The following is a 21473-nucleotide window of genomic DNA, read 5'->3' as shown; positions in this document are numbered from 1 at the left end:
CGTCGTCGTCGTCGTCTTCTTCATCGTCGTCGTCGTCCTTAACACAGCCAGGTGCAACGATCTTCGACCTGTCACCTATAAGGATATGAGCCTGCAAGAAAAAAAAACCAAGAAAAATTGATCGTTCGATCAATCACTTTCTTTTTATTTATTTTTTTTATTTTTTATATATATTTATATATATATATATATATATAAAAATTAAACAAAACAGCTGGTAATATTTGCATATTAAAAACGAAAGAACGAAGATATTTTATCGTTTTTGTTAATCACTTTTATAAAGACCACTCATATAACTTTTTCGTTAATATATGAAATAAATGGGATATATTAATATTTGTAAATCTTCGAGGGCCGTTCGAAAGGGACAATTTTCTAAAAGAAAAACATCATTTTATCCTCATCGTGTAAGTACGTTCTCCTTCTAACTGACAAAAAAGACAAACGGACGTAGTGGACACGTAAAGCTCGTCCATTACCGTGCAAATGTAATTATTATCAGGCCGGTTGCTCGCTCGCTCGTTCGCTTTGTGGTCGGGCCGCAAGAAAAGGGAAGCTTTTATATACCGCAGCGCTAAAAACGTCCTTTCAATTAGCAGAGAACGAAAAGTACAACGTACCGAAAACGCAAAGAACTAACTCTCTATGAATTGGAACGTACACGTACTATCGCGTCGCGTTGCGGAGCCATACTTGAAGAAAGCAACTATATCCTCAGTAAAAAAACTTTAAAGATTAGTAGATATCTATTTATATTTAAATAGAATTAGTTCTTTTTCAGGATGTCCAATGAATTTCTAAAGAAAAAAATCTACTCTAAACTTGAACTTATATAAATTATCATATAAGTATTATAGATTCGGCTTTTGCCAAAACGTGTGTCTATACATAATTAAAATCTGAGAATATATATGTTCGTTTTGTTCTCTTAACTCTTATATAATTTCACTTGTATAATTTATTTATTTATTTATTACTATTATTATTATTATTATTATTATTATTATTAATATTAATATTTACCTATCATAGAAAATGATCAAAGTGTTCTGTAAAAATTTCAAGATTTCCAAAGTGTTTCTATCGTAAGAAAGATTTGAAAAATAGACAACGTTTGATTCATAGACATATAATTCATGATTAAATATTTCGTATATATCATTCTTGAATAAATTTTTCATCTCTTGTTCTTTCGACGTTTCTCGTCGTAGAAAAAAAAAAAAAAAAGATCTTTCAAATTCGTACGAAGAAAGAATGTCGTTTCGGAGCGTCGATCTTCGATTTTCCTTCTATTTCTCAAAACTCGGAAGCGTACGCACGCTTCTGAATAGTGAAAATGTTCGTTCGCATCCTTGGCAGCGTCTTGCTCGAACGAGAGACGCTAATGGTCGTAGGTACGAGCATTCACGATCCTGCGGGCGCCCGGCAATTACATTATTAATAGAGATATTACTCCCTACACACGGGTATTACGACATCGTAACGTCGTAGGAGAAAACGTGCGTAGTTTTCTCTCTCTCTCTCTCTCTCTCTTTTTCTCTCTCTATCTGTCTATCTATCTATCTATCTATCTATGTATCCATCTTTCTTTCTCTTATACACTCGAACTCGAGACTCGATCGAGTCGATGGATGGTCTCGATGGATAGTAACGATGGATAAGACTCGATGGATCGGCGAAGGGTTAAAAGAGAAGACATTAGAGTAGAGAAGGTGGAGGATGCCATGACGCTATTCAAGCTAGAAGAGGGGTAAGAAGAAGGGAGGAGCGCGAAGGAGGTCGGATCGACGGCGCAGATTGATCGTGCTAATCTGTTTCTGCCTGGACCACACATGACGCTAACTTGAAATTTTCTACGCGCCGCTAATCCCATCGAGCATCGGATAATGCGCTAATATCGGGGTACCGAATATCGCTGATCGCCAATGCGCCAGATGGACGTAGATATGTAAGTACCTACGTAAGTACGTACTACATTGGTACGTACGTATATACGTAAGTATATATCTAAGTAGATACGTAAGTATATATATATATATATATGTGTGTGTGTGTGTGTATATATATATATATATACGCTCTCAGAGTCATCAGCAAATTCCTGCCCATCCATTTGAGAGATACGTATGTTCTCTCCTCTTCGCTTCGCTAAAGCTAATCCCTCCTGTCGTTATTATCCATTCTCGGTCTCGAGTTCCGATCGGGGGACACAAAAGCATGCGTACAAGACGTCGAATAACACCTGGCGAATATTTTTCAGAGCGACTTCGAAAGAAGGAGAAAGAGATGGAAGTGGAGGTGGAACGAAAAGGGAGAAAGGGTTGCTAGGAAGAGCGGAAGGAAGAATGTGCATTGGAAGGTCCGAATAATGTGGATAGGATACCAATGGGGAAAGGACAAGAGAGGATAGAATAAGGTAGGATAGGGTAGGATAGGAAAGGTAAGGTAAGAATAAAACTAGGCGCGGTGGGAGTAAGTCCGGATGGCCTCCATTCTCGTCACTGGCTAAGAAGAGGACGGCGCCGACCAATCGGCAAACGTTGCCTCTGGCCTCACCTCCCCTTGTCCTCCAGCCTGTCGTGGATATCTCGGCGCGTGTGTGTACATCAAGGGGGAAAAGATCGTTTTAAAAATTGTGCCTCACCTGCCTCGAAGGGGGTCGAAGGTCACACTCGAGCTGCCGCTGCCGTCGCCGCCGCCGCCGCCGTCGTCGTCGCCGTCGCCGTTGTCCTCGTCTCAGTCCACGTCTTCGTAGTAGAACTCGACAAATGTTTCGAACGACGACGCCCCTGAAAAAACCTATATACCTATCTTTAAACACTTATAAATTGATAAATTTCTTTAAAACTTTTTGTCAAAACAACGTTAGAACCTTCGATAGGTAGGTAGGTAGGTAGGTAGGTAGGTAGGTAGGTAGGTAGGTAGGTAAATAGGTAGGTAAATAGATAAGTATATGTTTATGTTGTAATCAAAGAAACTTCAATTATTTACGATGTAAAAAATCCTTCCTTCGTCGTGCAGTGACCGTTTATGCGATCCTGGAAATATAATCTGCAATTTCATAAAGGATCAGAATACCGAGGTCGTCTGTTGGTTCGTTCGCCACTATTTCGCAAACCGAGATCGTATTATTTTCTTGCGACACGCGCCTAACGGACGTATGCAAAGTAGCGTATGAATAGGCATTGCTCCTCGTAATAACGAGGAATGAAAGATACTTTTCTAACTTGGCTCACATTGTTTTTTTCATCCTCGATACTGACTCGCGACTCGGACGACCTTTACGAAAAGTTCATGGTAGTAGCGATTTAATCCCGTTACTATTATTCCAAGATCGAATCTGCCTTTCATAAGATTCGAACGCGTAAAACAAAACGATTTCTGCGTGAAAGCACGATCTTCGTCTCTCTTTCTCTCTCTGTGTCTCATAATCGAGACATCGAGGTCGACTCGGTGCTATCCACGATCGTGGATTAAGGACGTAAGGTAGGATTATTTTTGCAATCGCAATCCGAATAACTCTTGCGAGCGTGTAAAACAAAAAGCTGAGACATTAATGAGACACGTTCGATCTCTCTCTCTCTCTCCCTATTTCTCACTATCTCCCACTCTCTCTCTCTCTCTCTCTCTCTCTCTCTCTCTCTCTCTCTCTCTCTCTCTCTTCCTCCCTCCCTTTCTCACTCTCTCTCTTTCTCTCTCTCCCTCTCTTTCTTCTCATCTTAGTGCGAAATAAGCGTGAGGATCGACTGATCCAACGAGACTTTGAACAAGCGCGGTGTATCGAAGTATTACAACAGTGCAGCGTTAGCGTTTGTCCTGACTTTAAATGTCAGCTGCACGTAACGTCTATTACCCCATCCACAATGCGAGCAACGCTAATTCGTTTGTCGCTTGCCGTTCAACGCGCGTCGAACGGTAAACGATAGATAGGCAGGTATATGTATTTTCTGTCAGCTGGGAATTACGTTCGCGTCTAATACGATATAATCGACGAGAAATACATACATACGTGCATACGTAGGTACGTATGTACGTACGTATCTATGTGAAATTTCGACGAGGATGTAACAGAATGTAATCTTAACGTGAACTAAGGGTGCCTATCTTTGGATCCACCCATTCCTCGTGCATCGTTATCTTCGAAAATAGAAACAAAATTACATAATTGATTCGTCAGCGAAAAGAATGACTCTTTAGTTTCATTATTCGATGACTACCCAATTATTGGAGACGTGTACGCACACAGAGATAAACATTATTATAGATACATACGAATACAGCGCTCGTTCCCATTTTATAAAAGGACAAAAGAATGTTCTAAAGAGATGAGAATACAATGGTACTTTACAGAATACAGCGTTATATTATATACACTATCGATGAAAGAATTCAATCGATTCTCGATTAGAAGATGCCGACTTTCTTTTTTATTCATCGTCTATATCGAATTAGCGATGCCCGTCGGTCGGTTGTCACTAAGAAAGGCGAGCGTGAAATCAAAGTTCGCGCGCTCGTCAAATCGATCCTTTTCGATCTTTCAGATCGTCGATGATCGAGAATATACGACGCGAGATCGCGTATAAACGTTAATAATAATAATGGTAATGATGATGATGATGATGATGATGATGATGATGAAAATAATAATAATAATAATAACAACAAAAATAATAATAATAATAATAATAATAATAATAATAATAATAATAATAACAATAATAATAATAATACAAGCGCGTGTGCGTACACATACATGCATGCATACAATATATTTATATACGTACATACGTACATATGCGTATACGCTCGAGAAAACGTCTCTTGGAGATGCGAGAAACGTGAAAGCATCGCGTCTCGTCGTTTTCGTGTCGGAGAGGTCGATTAACGTCGATACATCGTACGTTCAATGTGTCGACGCGCGATAACGCTCTTACGAAATTCCTAGCGCATCGACCGTCAATTGGTCCCTGTTTTACGACTTCGTTCGACAAGCCTTCCCTTCTCGTAAGACCGCAATTTCTTCTCGTCCGATGGACATTCTCCTTATATTCTATACTTCTTTCTATTATGAAAAACAATCATTCATAAATTATATCCCCTCGTGTTTTCCTTCTATCCACGATACGCAATAAGGTAATCAATCGTTAAAATTTATATACATAGGATATCGTATATTTTTTTTCTTTTTTTCTTTTTTTTTTTTTTTTTTTTTTTTTTTTTTTTTTTTTTTTTTTAACTAAAAGAAAAATAATAAGAAAAAAAAGAAAAGAAAAATAAAGAGAAAAAGAAGAGAGATCCATTCTTTTAAAATAAAATTGAATAATAGTACGGATGGTACAATTCGCGAGTACGTCAAAATGATCGACTTCTTAAAGACTTTTGTCATAAATTTCTCTCTCTCTTCCTCTCTTTATCTTTCTCTTGGGCACGAGTCCGACATGTAATATCGAAAATTTCACTGTTCGTTGCGTAAGGCACTTACGCACGATTAATCACGCTAATTACAAGTACGAGCGTAATCGGTCTTTTACGTTTAATAGTCTCACCCGAGGGTTAACGATTTTCTTTTCTTTTCGAAAAACAACTCCCCCTTTAGGAACGCAGTCTTTCATTCTCGATAAGTATCGCTCATTAACCGATCTCCTTTTGTACCCTTTAAACGAATCCTCAAGTGCCGATTATTAATTGGCGAATTACGATTAATTACGAATCATTCGCGTCTGGATACATCCTGGTAAATTAGTTGGGAAGTAAGGAGGTAAGCATAGATGTAATAGAAATGAGAAAGACGAAGGGAAGTAAAATGCAACCCTATCGACATGAGAATGGCGTGTACTTAGGATGATAGAGAAAATTTCTTTTCAATTCGCGAGATTCCGCGAGACGTATCGCTGAGAATCTTTCTCTAGGGAAAAAGACGAAGAAGAAGAAGAAGAAGAAGAAGAAGAAGAGGAGGAGAAAGAGAAAAAGGAGGAGGAGGAGAGGAGAGGTGGAGAGGTTGAGGGCCGATTCTACTTCAAATACGAGCCACGCCTATTCTCCTCTAGCCCTTTTTCTTCTTCTCTCTCTTACTCTTTCACTCTCTCTCTCTCTCTCTCTCTCTCTCTCTCTCTCTCTCTCTCTATCTATCTATCTATCTCTATCTATCTATCTAACTCTTTCTCTCTCTTTCTTCCGCGGTACCCGACCTTTGACCCGCGGTTGTAACCTCGGCTCTCTGCGCCCGCGCACGCAAGCTATGAGCACACAAATACGCGCGCACGCATACACGCAGATACATACGCACACGAGTAAAAGAAACGAAGGCGCGCTGGGAAGGCTCTCGTAATTGAAGAATAGCGGATTTCAACGTACATATAGCCGTGGTATATAGAGAGAAAAGAGAGAGAGAGAGAGAGAGAGAGAGAGAGAGAAGCTGAGAGATTTTTTTGTCATCGTAAATAAGTTACGCGGGAAAATCCCATAAGCCGTTTGTGATGCGAGTGAACGTCCCGTCCCGTTGAAACTCATACCGGTAACGTGACACGTTACTATATCTCTCGGTCTCTCTTTCTATGGGATCGCTATAAACGATAAAACAATCGTATCGTTCAACTCGAATTCTTTCCTATAACGTCTTACGAGGCTCGCCTCGAAACGTTTCTAAGGTCGATCGATGGAAGGAGCGATCGAAGTTAACGCGTCGGAAAACTTTCCATAATCGTAATTATCAACCAGCCAGTCGGTCAGTCCCCTTTCTTAGAATCGCTCTAAGTAAGTGAGTAAGTAAGTAAGTACTTACTGGCTCGGATTCTCTTCTTCGTGAAAGAAAATGGCGCTGGGGGCATTGCCATATAAAACGACGACGACATTCTTTAACATTTTCAAGCACGTGACAATAAGGTACTTTTATAGGGAAGGGAGGAGAATCGAGAGAAAGGGAGAAGAGAAGCAGAGAAGTAGGGGTTATAACAAACGATTGAAATTCATGTAAAACGACGATCGAGTTCTCCGGCATGTTTTGCTCGACGATCGAAATGAGAGTTACCATTTCTCTTTCTCTCTCTCTATCTCTCTCTCATTCGAATTTACGAATGACATGCAAAAGTATACGATACAACTGTGCGTTTTATTACGAGCTAAATCGTCGACTGACTCGACGAAAGTAATCTTTGACGTGACCGTCGACGAGGTCGCTGCTGTTCACCCACCCCCATTTCACACCGCGAAAATTAGCTTATTAAAATAACAATTACGGAATACCGTCCAGGCATTGTACTCCATGTCAAAGGTTAAGCACCAGTCGCTGTAACTTAACGGGGATACGTGCCATACACATAGATACTTACTTATATATATATATATATATATATATATATATATACGTGTATACACGCATACATATATATCCGTTTACACTAAGAGTAACTCGCGACTCTTCTCCCTTACGCTCGTATTCGAAAGTAAATCTTTGACAAATTTTCAAGCTAGTTGAGAAACTTCTGGTGAAAAGAAAAAACGAAAAAATAAGAGAGAGATAGAGAGAGAAACGAAGCTTCGATCTAAACTCTCGAATAATGACGATCGGACCGATAATTAAGACGCAAGGATTCCAACGATTTGCGAAACGTCAAGGTGCAGGTATTAAGAAGAATAAATAGGAAGAAAAACTGATAAATCTTCGAAGATCCCGACCATAAAGGAGGCATAATTTAAATAGAAACCGCTTTAAAGAGGCACTCGAGGCGATCCACCGAGAATTCCGCGCGATCGTGGAATTAATTGTCAAGGCTCGTTGAAATTCCAACATTGTCTAAAGCTGCGTTAAGCGTATACTTTTAACGCGTCTTAAGGATCTCTGAGACAACAAGAAAGAGAGAGAAAGAGAGAGAGAGAGAGAGAGAGGGAGAGAAGAAAATACGAGTAAAGTGGAACGATAAACCGCGCGAGAGAGAAAAATAAAAGGACGGAATGTCGTTTCCGAGTTAAAATAAGTAAACTCTTTCTGTTTGTTCATTCATTTCGTTTTTCTTTCTCTCTCTCTCTCTCTCTCTCTCTCTCTCTCTCTTCTTTCCTTTTCGTTTCTTTTCTTTTTCTCTTTCTCTTTTTTTTCCCCTTGTCGTCGCAAGTTGAAAGGGTGTAGCACGGTAGTAGCTTTGAAAAGCGCTCTTTAAAAGAGATCGAGAGGTGTTAAAGGGCGCTAAGGAGGGCGTGTCTCTTCGGCCAATAAAGAAATACGAGATACAGTCTTTCTAAGTGACTCTCGGTGTTCAACGCGGTAACCCTCGCTAATTTTCCGCCATAAAGGCAACGTTTCGCGTATTGGAATAAATAAGCAAGGTGGACGTTAGCCGACAGTGGACGCCGTTTACATCGGCATCGAGGTGCAAAGTGGGGCTCGGCATACTACGTCAGTACCAAAGGCGACAACGTCGAGTTGCAAATTTGCACGCCGCCCACGTACATAATATATACATACGTTTATACATATAGACATGACATATAAAAAGATATATAATTCGTTTCGCACGCGTTAACGCGTTACTCATGTCATCCCTTATGTTACATATATATGTCGACGTATTCTCGGTGAAAGAACTCGAACGGATCGATTCAAAACGTATCGCCACTTATTTTCTACGTAAATATATGAATATTTTTCATTGACAAGATATTCCTTTAATATTATCATCGATAACGAGAGTGAACGTCTAACGATATCAGTGAACGTCTCGGTCATGATCATCTTGAATTAAAACCATGCGTGGCTCACGAAATCTTTGCGATTGGTTTCTCCCCTTTTGAAAATCTCTACGAAAGGTTAACATTTTTATATCGCACGTTGACAGTCCATAAAAGCGCTCGTAATCCTGAAAAAGAAGAGAACTCCCTCCTTTATCTTTCCTTTTTCAACTATAGAACGACGTGTTCGGTCCCGGAAAGGAGCGTGAACTCTCATGGGGTTAGTCCGTGTCCCATGAAAAAGATCGAAAAAGAGAGAGAGAGAGAGAGAAAGGGAGAAGGAGGGAGGGAGGGAGAGAAAGAAAGAGAGAGCAGGGCAGAGGCACCGCTTCGACCACTTTCAGATATGATCGTCGTAAAGTAAATTACCGGCGCGCAAAAGCCGCGTGGGAGTAAATTACGAGAATAAATAAGGCGTAAACGGCGTGGAAGGGAACTTTGAACCTCTTTAAGCCTAGGAACCTGGAGTGTGGGCGCTGCCGAGTTTTAGATACAACGAGACAGACGCGGGAACGCATAGATATCAAGCGACAGGGCCGTATCGATTCAATCGTTGTCAATTTTAGAGAAAACATCGAAAGATATAAAATATGTTAAAAATCGGTTCTCAACGGTTGACGCATCGACGGGATAAAAAAGAAAAAAGAGCGAATATCTCGAAACTTTATCGTCTCGAATTCGACACGTGAAATCGTCGTATAAACCGATCGTTTGAATAGCTTAAAAATCAATAGCCGATCTGCCTTTCCATTAAATTACCATTTTGAAAAGAAAAAAGGGATACGAGCCGTCACGAGTACTCATACCGATTATAGTTTCTCCGATTTTAATCCTTGAAAATATTCGAAACGCGCCACTCATCCGATATTCGACCGCGAGAAAATTTCTTAACGTACTCGTTAAAGCCTCTATATCTTCCCTAAGGGCCGTATAGAGAAAGAGAAAGAGAGAGAGAGAGAGAGAGAGAGAGAGAGCAAGAGAGAAAGAGAGAAGTATCGAAGAGCGTTTCGCCATTTCTGGACGCACGTACAAGGAAGCTACTTCTCCTTTTTAATCCTTCGAAAGAAAAAGAGAAGGAAGAAAAGGAAAAAAAAGTCGTACGTTCCTGAAACCGCAGGAAACACTCCCTACAATATCTAATCTCTAATGACGCATGATCTTTTGAACATTGCCGCCGCCCCTGTTGCGTCTAAGAAACGGGCCGATTTGCCGAGTTGATACTTCGGCGTAATCCGAAGATCCGCGCCGGATGAGAGAACGTCTGGAATCAGAATGGAGAGAATTCGAGAGAAGGAGAGGTAGATCTGGAAGGTATAGCTGACGGAGAAAAAGAGAGAGAGAGAGAGAGAGAAGAAAAGAGGGAGAAAAAGCAAGCGATAGTAGGGATTCACCGAGTCGTCCTCCAAGGTGTCGGCAAACAGGGCCGTTCGACGAGTGGTTCGACTCCGGTGGTCCACGACGGTAATGCCTTAGTTTCCATGCAAACTGGCCGTACGCCTCCATACCTTACGCATAACCGGATATTAACATGGGAAGTGGCCCATGAGAGTCTCCGACTCGTCGTTGTCCTCTTCCTTACCAGCCACCTTCTCCTCCTCTCTCTTTTCTGCTTCTTCCTCTTCTTCCTCTTCTCCTTTCATCTTTATCCCCACCCACCCTACTAACTCCTTTGCACGACGCTCCCCTCCTTTTTCTATCTCTCTCTTTTTATTCGTTTCTATGTACATAAGTATATACTAATACACGAGTACATATGTATTTAATATGTATATCGTATCAGTCTTCTTTGTTTTCTTCATTTGAAATATCAAAAAGTACAAATGGAGATAAGAAACATACCTAAATTATCGATCGATAATTAGAAAAGTCATATTTTTATTAGATGATATTTCAAATTGTTATTCCAGTTATCGCGATGTAATAACCTTTAAAAGAGGTAGCATTCCATTGCAAAGGAATAATACATGATATATAACATTGAAATGTATCGTGAGAGAGATCGATACAACTATCGACAAATTGCAGCAGGATCGTTCAGATCTCCTCTCCTCGAATAGAATCACGATCGAAATCGATTTGTTTCGGTCAAGTTCTCATCTTCCAGATGCTGATCTAGATCCTGCACGTTCCTTCGTCCTCATTCCTTTCCTGGTCGCACACCGCATATCTCGCGCTTGTCTATTACGTGCAGAAAGGTGATCGGCAGGTTGCCTCGATCATATACGTCAGAGACAAACGACGATCACGTAACAAGATGGCGTCATGCTTCTCTCGAGGAATCACGCCAGTTAACGAGGATCATCTTCTCTCCGACACCTTCGTCGTACACTCCGTTCGATTCAAGAGGCACTTCTTTCGAATTGTTCTTCTTGTTTGTTCTTTTTTTCTCCTTTCCAACGATTGATAAAAACAGAGAGATAGAGAGAGAGAGAGAGAGGAAGAGGAGGATCTTAAAAGAAGAAAAAAAGGCAGAAAGGAAAAAAATATCTTTGCAAAAAATTACACAGTTTCGAAGGTCCCAAAGATGAATTACGTTGGCAGGATTACGTTAAAACGCTATTACAAATACGTACTTTCGATCGCGTGCATCTCATCCGAAGGTAACACGGACTTGACAAGAACTTGGAGTTCTCTATGTAATCGAGTAGAAGACAGCTACACAATCCTTTTAACGATGGTCACGGCATTTCTTACGCCACCGTTTCTGCGGTAACTCTCATTAACGGACTTTACCTTCTAAACAAACCGTGCTTTACGCAATCCATCCAACCATCCATCCATCCATCCATCCATCTATCCATCCACAGGTGAATCTACATTTCATCGACGTGACACGTTCTATGTAATTCTGGGCATTAATTTTCATCTCGTCTCTCCTATTTTTTTATTATTTTTCTATTTTTCTTTTTTCCTCTTCATCGTCATCATCATCATATTCTTCTTCTTCTTCCACTTCTTCTTCCTCTTCTTCTTCTTTCTCGACATATTTCTCGTTAACTCGTAAAGTGGACGTTCCTCGATCGTAGAAGAAAACAAATCGAATAACGTCTAAAAACGAAACGCTATTCCATGCGAATGCATTGAGTTTTCCTTTATACACCGACTGTACTCTCGCGAGGATCAACGTAATAATGTCGTTCCAACGACGATTCGAACTACTAGCACGATCGGTCACGTAGCCAAGGAAAATAGCTCGGTGAACGAGCGACTCGCGGCTGGCCGACACCTCTTGCTCCCGCTAAGTAGCCCATCTTGGATTTAGAACGGCACCGTGATTCTAGGTTCGGCGTTGAAATCGCTCCGACTCGACGTTCTCTCGCAGCGCAATTCGCACGATCCTTGCTTTATCTCTCTCTCTCTCTCTCCCTCCGGAGGCTTTTCTTTCTTTTGCAACGTGACTCGCCGAACTTTTCCAACGTTCGAGAAATAGAAGGGAAAGACGTTACGATCCAAGTGTCTAACTCTAAGCTCTCCCACGATGAACGAAAAACGCGTTCGGTATCGTTTACCGTAATCTCTCACCGATCTACGAAGATATACTTCATCTAAGTATAGGACTAAAGGCTAAAGAAGACGCACCTGTTGTACTCGTACGGACCGAACGAGCGTGTCTTCGATGAGATTATTCGAACGTATGTACGTATGTATACATACGTAGGTAGGTAGGTAGGTACATACCACGCGTAACACCGCATGTCCGTAGTTTGCGACAGTTATTAGTCAGGATTATCCTTAGCGGAAGAAGGAGAGCGGAGGGGATCACGGGGAACTTCGTGTGATTTTGCTGTATTTTGACGTGGGGCTCATCTCGAAATTAATCGGCGCGCCTTCCGTGCCACCGGGATTACGATTTATCTGCATTATCCTGATACAACGTACGAACGTACGAACGAATGAATCCGAACGAACCTTGTGCCGTCTCTTTTTCTACCCCACGCCTTCTTCCCCTTCCCGAAGAATTAAGATTTCCGCGAGTATTGCTCGTGGGGGTAAGAGGACCGTTAGATTTCCGCCTGTTGTATTATTTATGTGTAATACAACTCTATGTGCTTCGCACGAAACGAGAGATTCACGGGTGAACGTTCCGTGTGACCGTAACGCATTCTCCCTTTTCCTTCTAATTTTCCAATTCCTGTTATCATCTCTTTTCCCATTACTCGCTGTTGCAATATTCGAACGACTTCGTCGAAATTCGATAAGGAGTAGATAATCCCAAGCAAAATCCTATGAGTACCTACCTAACCCAACTCTTCGCAGTTCCACGTTTAATACATTTGACGGCGTATTGCTGACTCTATGTCTATACCACGACAACAACGACGATAATGACGACTACGACGACTATGACAACGACGACGACGAGTACTAAAGAGATGTTGGCGATGCGTATAACGGGTAACGTGATTAGCTGCTGGTTTCCTCGACGGTGCGAGAAGCATGGACCACCCCCATGAAAGCTCTAACAGCTCGTACTACATGTCCGTAGAGACGAGAATCTTACAAGCGGCACGTATCCCTGACTCGAGAATACATAACGTTGGTTATATTACGACTGGTGCACTGTCGTACACTTGTTGTATGTCATACGTACTCTTTCCTATCACATTCCTCTCCTTCTTTCTTTCTCCTTCTCTTTTCCTTTCTATGTATTTCTTTTATTTTACAATTTATCTAACACTTTGACTCATTTAGCAACGACGTATATCTATTACACGAATATAAGGATAATGAATGTAAAACTCGAATCTAGAGTCAACGATTAAACTCGATCGTTTTTTTTTTTTTTTTAATTTAAGAATTGTAAACTATTGGATTAACTATCATCCTGCACTATCTCCTTTGTAATTCTCGAAATAAATCGTCCGTAGTCTAGGTCAGGTTCAGGTAAAACGGATACCTATGGGAGGATGAAACGAGTTATTAGATCTACGGGAAGATCTGAAAGTAAGACCTCAAAAGCGACAATGAGGATTATGCGCACGTTTTGTGTACGCTTGCCCGTGTCTCTGTCGCAAATGCGAATTAATGAGTCGCATACGTCATACCGGGACATTACGGGTGATCTAAACCCGATAAAGCAGCGAGTATATCTTGTCTCACGCTCCTACACATATACACACACACACACGCACGTACAAAGAGAGAGAGAGAGAGAGAGAGAGAGACTGTAGGAATGGTCCACAATAACGCTTCAGCGATACGACCGGCTGCACTATGGCGACCCTAATTTATAATACTCCTCATAAGAACTCGTTATATTTTCATCTATGATATTTCGAGAGAAGGGAACGAACATATCTATATTTTATTATCCTCTCTTTTCACATAATAAACTGAATGATAAACTGTCAACTGGTTGTTAATATTTTTCAAATTATTTTATTTATACAGATTATATATATATATATATATATATATATATATATTATGGATAAGAACGTTAGATATATATTTATTCATTACGATCATTTGAGAATTTTTCTTTTGAATTAAAAATCAGATTTGATCTCGATCCAAGATCCATCATCAATCATCGCTCCTTTACGTTATTTCTCTTCATCACTTTTACAACCCTTATATCTTATTACACTTTACGATTTATTAACGATATATAACGGGAAACAACAGTTCTTCGACTAGCTGTAATTCGAAAAAGAAAGGATAAAAAAAGGTTAAGAAAGGATAAGAAAAAGAAAAGAAAACGAATTCTTTTATCAACATCGTGAACAAAGAATTACCTTAGAAAAGTAAAGGAGGACTGCTAAACCGCTTTACATTTTTCCTAATTATCATGTATAATAAATCATCGTTGCACCGACAAGCGTGTTTACGGAAATAGCGAGGAGGAAATTCTGTGTTACCAGGAACAATTTCTCGTCTCGTAAATCTAACTGATCTTTCTTTTTCTCTTTCTCTCTCGTTCTCTCTTTCTCTATCTCCGTAATATATCTACATTATGCATGTACTGCGAAAGCGATAGAAACAAATAAGTCTTCGGCAAAATTTGAAGAACGGTTCAAACTCGTTCCAATAATTTTTGGACACCGAGTAGGTTGGAACGAGGGTAAAGTTACGACTAGAGGCCTGAGACCACCCACGGCTAGAATCGATCAACAAGTGATACCCTTAAGGAAGAGTGGGTGATAGAAGGGTGGTAGGGAGAGAGAAAGAGGGAGGTGGAGAAGGAGCTGAAAAAAAAACAGAAATAAAAAAGAATCACAGGTGTAGCCTAACTGTATGGCTAGAACTTTAGAAGCACTTCTATTTGCTATAAGACTCTGTTTGCTTTTTTCGTCTGTTTATCCCTCTGTCTATCCTCATGTTTGTTTTCTAACTGTCTCTCTATCTCTCTCTCTCTATATATACATATGGTATATATATATATATATATATATATATATATATATATTCGTAAAATAAAAAAAATTATAATAGAGAAAAAATGACTTTAAATAGAAAATATCACATAGGATGGATGATAAATACGTAAAATAAATGCAATGAAAACTCGTAATGAAAGATCATCATCTACATCGTCTTTAAATTGAAATTTTTTTTTTCGTTTAAATTCTTGCGGTCGCAATCGGCGACGTTCGATAGAGTATTTCTCTCTCTCTCTCTCTCTCTCTCTCTCTCTCTCTCTCTCTCTTTCTCTATCTGTCTATCTCTCTTTTCTCTCTCTCTTTTTTTCACGATGACACGAGATCGCGAGCGAAACAAACGAACAAATGAACGAACGGACGAAATAACGCCAAATACCCGGATTACCGTATGCGTATATACGTTTACCTAAATGGCGGGCAATTAGAAAGACGGTAATGAAAGTGCCAGTCGAATCGCGCAGTTTCGCCGCTCGGCCAATAAAGTTGGTGCTTTACGGTTACGCGAAGTCGGAGACTGAGGCTCCTCACCTAAATTTCCAACGGGTAGCATTAAATTCGTGACGCGCCGGCGGTCGTAGGATATACACGAACGCGAGAGAGGGAAGGAGAGAGAGAGAGAGAGAGAGAGAGAGAGGGAAAGAGAGAAGAAAAATAGCTCTTGCGACCGGCCTCCCACAAGAGGGCGCACCCCCTCCGGTTAACTGGATACTTATTAATTAAGGATAATTGCTAGAATTTACGATATCGCTATCTTATTCACGGACCGTGCACCGCGGGGATGAACAGAGAAAGCGAAATAAAGAGAGAGAGAGAGAGAGAGAAAGAGAGAGAGAAATGTACCAGTCGAGTCATCCCCACCGATTGAAATTCTCAAACTTAAGAGACTCTCATTTCCCATGGCTTTTTCTATGAATATATTCGATCTTTTTTCAAAAATTCTTCATTTTATATGACGTATTTCTATATTAAAAATTTTGTCTTATTATCTTTAAGTTATTTACGATGGTGATCGAACCCAATAATTAATTATGTTACGTAAATCGTCTTATGTAAAATTTGTTCTATAACTATTCTTGTTGCGGTATTGAACTCCTCCATATTGTCGAAGTAACTAGACACCTTTTCGCGGATCGGGATTCATTTAAGATTATATCTAATAATGTCGGAGATTTTCTTCATGATTCTTGCCTTAGCAGTTAAAAGTTAAATAAATCGTTTCCTTGATAAAAATCTTTAAGTCCGCTTTCGTGATAAAATTAACAAATATATAAGAATTACTCATTCAATGATACAAAACTAATGCGTATGCTTGACACATATTAATTCGAAGAAAAGAAAAAAGAAGTACAAAAAAAAGAGTTTTAGAGAAATCAGAAACACATAAGATAAGACTTTTATATTATTAATTACTCTTTTAAATGGTATAAGATATAATTGAAACATTACTGTTTTGTTTTCTGATTGATATATCATTTGAGATCCTTTTTTGTTATCGGTCTTGATCGCGAATACCATCGTTCATACACGACTACCACGATATTAATCGATACACGATACAAATTGGATATAGGTGTCGAATCCAATCGATATCGAATTATTTCGAGCTGTCAGAATCTTATTGTTTATGGTTGGCTCTGTCTTTCACTGATCATTTAACAGGCGACACGCGCGTACGTTCTTATCGATCTACTTCGTTTATACGAGAAATCATAACGAGAAATTGTAAGTGAGTTTAATTTTATTATAGAGGACCAACTCGAGAATAAGTATCATTGATATTTTTCTTATAACCAAAACAGTGCCCGAATCATGTCCGAGAGAAAGCAACGAACCAAAGATTTAGAACGTAAATTAGAAATCAAGATCGAAAAAGAATGGCAACGTTTGGTGGCAGCGCAACAAGAATTGAGAGAGAAACGAGAGGAGTTGAAAATCCTTCAAATCCGTGTTAATAATCGCAACCCCGACGTTAATCAAAGCTCAAAAGCATTAAGACAACAACGTGATTAAAATGATTCTAAACGATCACGAAACTTTAAGCTTGATGAGCATATTCCAATGATCGGGGTAAAATGTTTTTATTTTTGCGTATAAATATATTGTAATAATCCTAATGAAATATATGTTAAGCAATATAATTTTTTTTCTCGATCATCGAAATAGAAAATATATATATCTTATGAGACGTAGGTACTATTTTGAAGAAAAAACAAAAATCTTTGCGTAGAGATAATAATAGGTTGTTCTCTGATAACAGATGAAAAAGACAAGGTCGGGCGAAATCACAGCTAGGATTGTCAATGTATAGAAAACTACAGAAGAAAACTAGGAATCTAAAAGAAATGGAGGCACAAACTACTAGCTTTACCATTTAGCGCGATTAACACCCATAGTCGTTTCTTCGGTGACAATATGGTCAACCTACCTGATTCTTCGACGTCGTTAACAAAAAGAAAATAAAAAAGAAATCTCCATTTAGGTGGATTCGACGGAATTACCACTAATTTTCGGTTCATCTGAAATTCACAAGAACGAAAGACGGCGACTAATGGCCGTAAAAGTAAAGTCTTCGTAGACATTCCTCTTACGCCTTCCTCCGGTTGCTGTAAAGAAAAGAAAAAAGAAAAAGAAACGACAAGTCCGGGACACTCAAACATGGCTCATTGAAATTCAAATGTCAATCTTAAGAGTGCGAGCATATATACTAACGAGACGAACGACGAGAGAGAGAGAGAGAGAGAGAGAGAGAGAGAGAGAGAGAGAGAGAGAGAGAAGAACGTAGAGACCATGAATGCAGAGTGCTTTTTGTGTCACGATGTCGAAAATGAACGACGAATCGCGCCCATATTTGCTCTTGAATTCTGTTGCTCGAGAAACTTAAGAAATCCGTGAGCAGAGTACGACTCGATCGTTTAAAACGTCGTGTTTTAATAACTACCCTTCGTAAGTGTCAGGCGAGTTTTTCGTGTTTTCTCGAACAGGAATGACTTTTACAAAGATCCTTACTAAACTGTAGAATAATCGAGATCGGTAAAGAAAGTAATGCATAAAGTAAATTCCTTGAGAAAACCTTTTGCTTATAACCCGTGCGTATACCTCGTGCGAATAATAAAGCGAGCGGCGTAATATTTCAAGATGGCGGGCGCGGTAGGTACTCGGTAGATGGCACAGCTCGATATTATTTAGCGTCCCGGGGTCGCACCCACTTAACCCCATCTCCTGGCCGCAAGGCCGTGCGCAAAAAAGGGCGTCCACAAAGACAGAGAATAAGTTACCTTAGACGAAAGGACGCGCCTTAGCTTTGCGTTCTCATCCTCTTTCTACCTCTCTTTCTCTTCCTCTTCCTTTTCTTCTTTTTCTTCTCTTCTTCTTCTCTTTCTCTTTCTTCTTCTTCTTCATTTTACTTCTTATTTTCATTCTCCTATTTCTCCTTAATATTCATCGGTGACATAGGAAACTGACTTGTATCCTAAACCATTACCCTTGTATATTCGTAAAATCTTTAAAATTTGAACATTTTTCTATTAATCGATATTGTACGTGTCTTAAACATCAACGTTCCTTTATTTTTTATTATATAAAATAAAAAGAAACATGTACGCGTAGATATATTTGCAAAAGCAACTCTTATTGTCAGCTTGTCTGGATCATTTTTATCGCGGAAAGAAGTTAAAAAACTCCTTCTTATTTCTTTCTTCTTTTTTCTTTCTTCTCTTTTCTTCTCTTTTTTTTTTCTTTTTTTATTTTCAAGACCGCAATCAGTTCGCTCGTGTACGAGTGTATTATTTTTGTCTACAACATAATGATGGCCATCGTAGATATTTTATACGGCCCATGCAAATATCGTCTATAAAATTTAGCAAATCGCACGAGTATCAACACCGCAACCGGGTTCTTCAAGGCGATGAATAATAGGTTTATAATCATTTTGGCGTCTACTTTTTATTGAACAACGTCGCTTTAAAACCGACATATAAGTCTTATAACTCATGCCTTATTTTCTTCCTTTTCTCTCTCTCTCTCTCTCTCTCTCTCTCTCTCTCTCTCTCTCTCTCTCTCTCTCTTTCTCTATTTCTTGATATTATGACACAATTGGTCGATTGAAAAAGACCGATGGAAATTTTATACGAAATTCACGAATGAATGAGGATCAGAAGTCATTTGTTCACGCCTACTCGAATATCAAGAAGCTGCTCAAAAGGCTATGTGAAATAACAACGGATTCGTGAATGACCTTTCATTTAAATGACCTCCGTCCGATCTCCTTCCCCCATCCCCTCTCTCTCTCTCTCTCTCTCTTTATCTTTTGAATTAACTCCTCAATGTTAATCGATCGATTGTTACACCTTCCTGGCGCACATTCTGTAAAATAAAATTTTTTTCACAAAAATAAACTTGCAAAAAAACAAATCCCCTTTTGACGTTCGATGATAAACTGATGTCGTAAAAAAAAAAGAAAGAAAAAAAAAGGGGAGAAAAAAGAAAGAAAGAAAGAAGGAAGAAACTTATTCTTGCGATAGAGCATAAAAAATAAAAGAAAAAAGAAGAAAAAGAAGAGAGAGGAAGAGAGAGGAAGAGAGAGAAAAGAAAAAAGAAATAAAATTAAAGGACGTAGTACGTAAAATCGGGAAATGATCATCGGCGGGAATCCCCGGAAAACGTTTCTCTAGGTGTAGGAAGTTTCGCTTTTGCAAGACATCACCAAAGTCTTGTCCTCGTCGGTGGAATGATCGTTTCTTCGACGTAGCCAATTAGCGTAGTAGTCGATGCAGACGAGATGAGAGAAAGAGGGAGAAAGAGATAGAAAGAGAAAGAGAGAGAAAGAGAGAGAAAGAGAGACTCGTCCCTTTCTTCATCTCGTTCCACGTCCAACCTAACAGGAAGGTACCGCGTGTGTCCCGAGCTCGCACACCGTATATATACGTGAGCGCAGGGTCAAGCGCTCGTAAACGTCACGCGAGAGACGTTCGACTCGAGGCCGAGTACCTATAGAGGCGCAACCAAGGAAAAGAGAGAGAGAGAGAAAGAGAGAGAGAAGGAGGATACACTCGCGCATCTATGAAAAACGTATTATGAATTTCCCGGCGGCCAATCGGAGGCAACCGAACGGACGCTTGCTCGCTGTCTGACCCCGGACTGTCAACCCGGACTGACCTCCCTTCTCTCCTTCGCTCTCACGCTGCTCTCGGTTGCTTGCCTCGGCTGCTCACCTCGGCTGCTAGCCAAGCCCACAGGCCACAGGTGTAGTAAACCTCTTTACCTCACGCACTCGCGCGTAATGGCCCCGCTCTTACGCCCGTGCCGCCGCATCTGCCAAGCTCTCCTTCTTCTCTTTCTTCTCCTCCTTCTCCTCCTCATCTTCATCCTCCTTCTTCTTCTTCTTTTTCTTCTTCTTCTTCTTCTTCTTCTTCTTCTTCTTCTTCTTCTTCTTCTTCTTCTTCTTTGTAATAGTAGTAGTAGTAGAGTCTCTTATCCTCCCTTCCCTTCTCTTTTCTTCTTCTCTTCTTTATCTTTCCGTTCTTTACCTTCATCTCTTTTATCTTGACTACCCACGTAGAATGCCACCACATTGCCAACATTCGTCGGGAAGCAACTTTGCTACTCTTCGAAAACTTTGAAAGAGAATGATTCAGCTAGATTTTAATGGAAACCATGAATGAAAGAATTCTATTGAATATTTTGGTCAAAAAGTTGAATTACAAATAAAGTATCTGTGATTTTACGATCCTTGTCGATCGGTTTTAATACATACATTGTATTAAATCCAATCTTTAAGTATGTTTGAAAGAGAAGCTTGACACTTATGAAAGAAAGATCTAAAGCACAATATAGAAGTTTTCTTTTCTTTAGTTTTTTCTTTTTTCCATGTTTTTTTTTTTTGTTCTAGCTTCATTTTAACAAATACTGAAATAAAATATCTATATATCATAGTGATTTCTAACTATTCTATTGACTGTTTCAATGGAATAATGATCAATAAAAAATAGATGAAATTCATTACGAATTATCGAATACAGTGTAACTTAAAAAATGTATTTCTTTCAAAAATATGCTACTTTAAATCCCTTTATTCGAGAGATATCCATTTAATTATGTTTTTGACAAATAGACGTATCGTATCGATTGCAAAGATCAAAATTATATGGACATATATAAAAGCATCTTCCTCGTTTCGATAATTCTTAGCAACACCTCGTCAACCATTTATTCATTACATTAAATACGCTCATAATTTTTCCAAATTTCTCATCGTCGAATATAATAGGAACGACATTCATATTCACTGTCGCAATCTAAATCTCGAAATTAACGTATTATTTTAATTTGAAATATTAATGACTGAAAATGAACGTACGACGTACGCAA

At 39.5% G+C, this 21473-nt stretch overlaps 1 protein-coding gene across 1 annotated transcript in view; it reads left to right on the top strand.

Annotated features, from left to right (window-relative positions):
* Positions 1-17117, top strand: part of LOC124430772 (glycosyltransferase-like protein gnt15) — an 89003-nt gene extending 71886 nt beyond the window's left edge. Inside the window, exon 3 of the mRNA XM_046977779.1 lies at positions 16907-17117. Within this exon, the coding sequence (XP_046833735.1) occupies positions 16907-17117 (211 nt within the window). The remainder of the gene's footprint in view (positions 1-16906) is intronic.
* The last annotated feature ends 4356 nt before the right edge of the window (positions 17118-21473 follow it).

The sequence above is a fragment of the Vespa crabro genome, chromosome 19 (genome assembly GCF_910589235.1).
Source record: "Vespa crabro chromosome 19, iyVesCrab1.2, whole genome shotgun sequence".
Taxonomy (NCBI): Eukaryota; Metazoa; Arthropoda; class Insecta; order Hymenoptera; family Vespidae; genus Vespa; species Vespa crabro.
The sequence above is the reverse complement of the archived record's forward strand: the minus strand, read 5'-3'. Positions and strand labels throughout refer to the sequence as shown.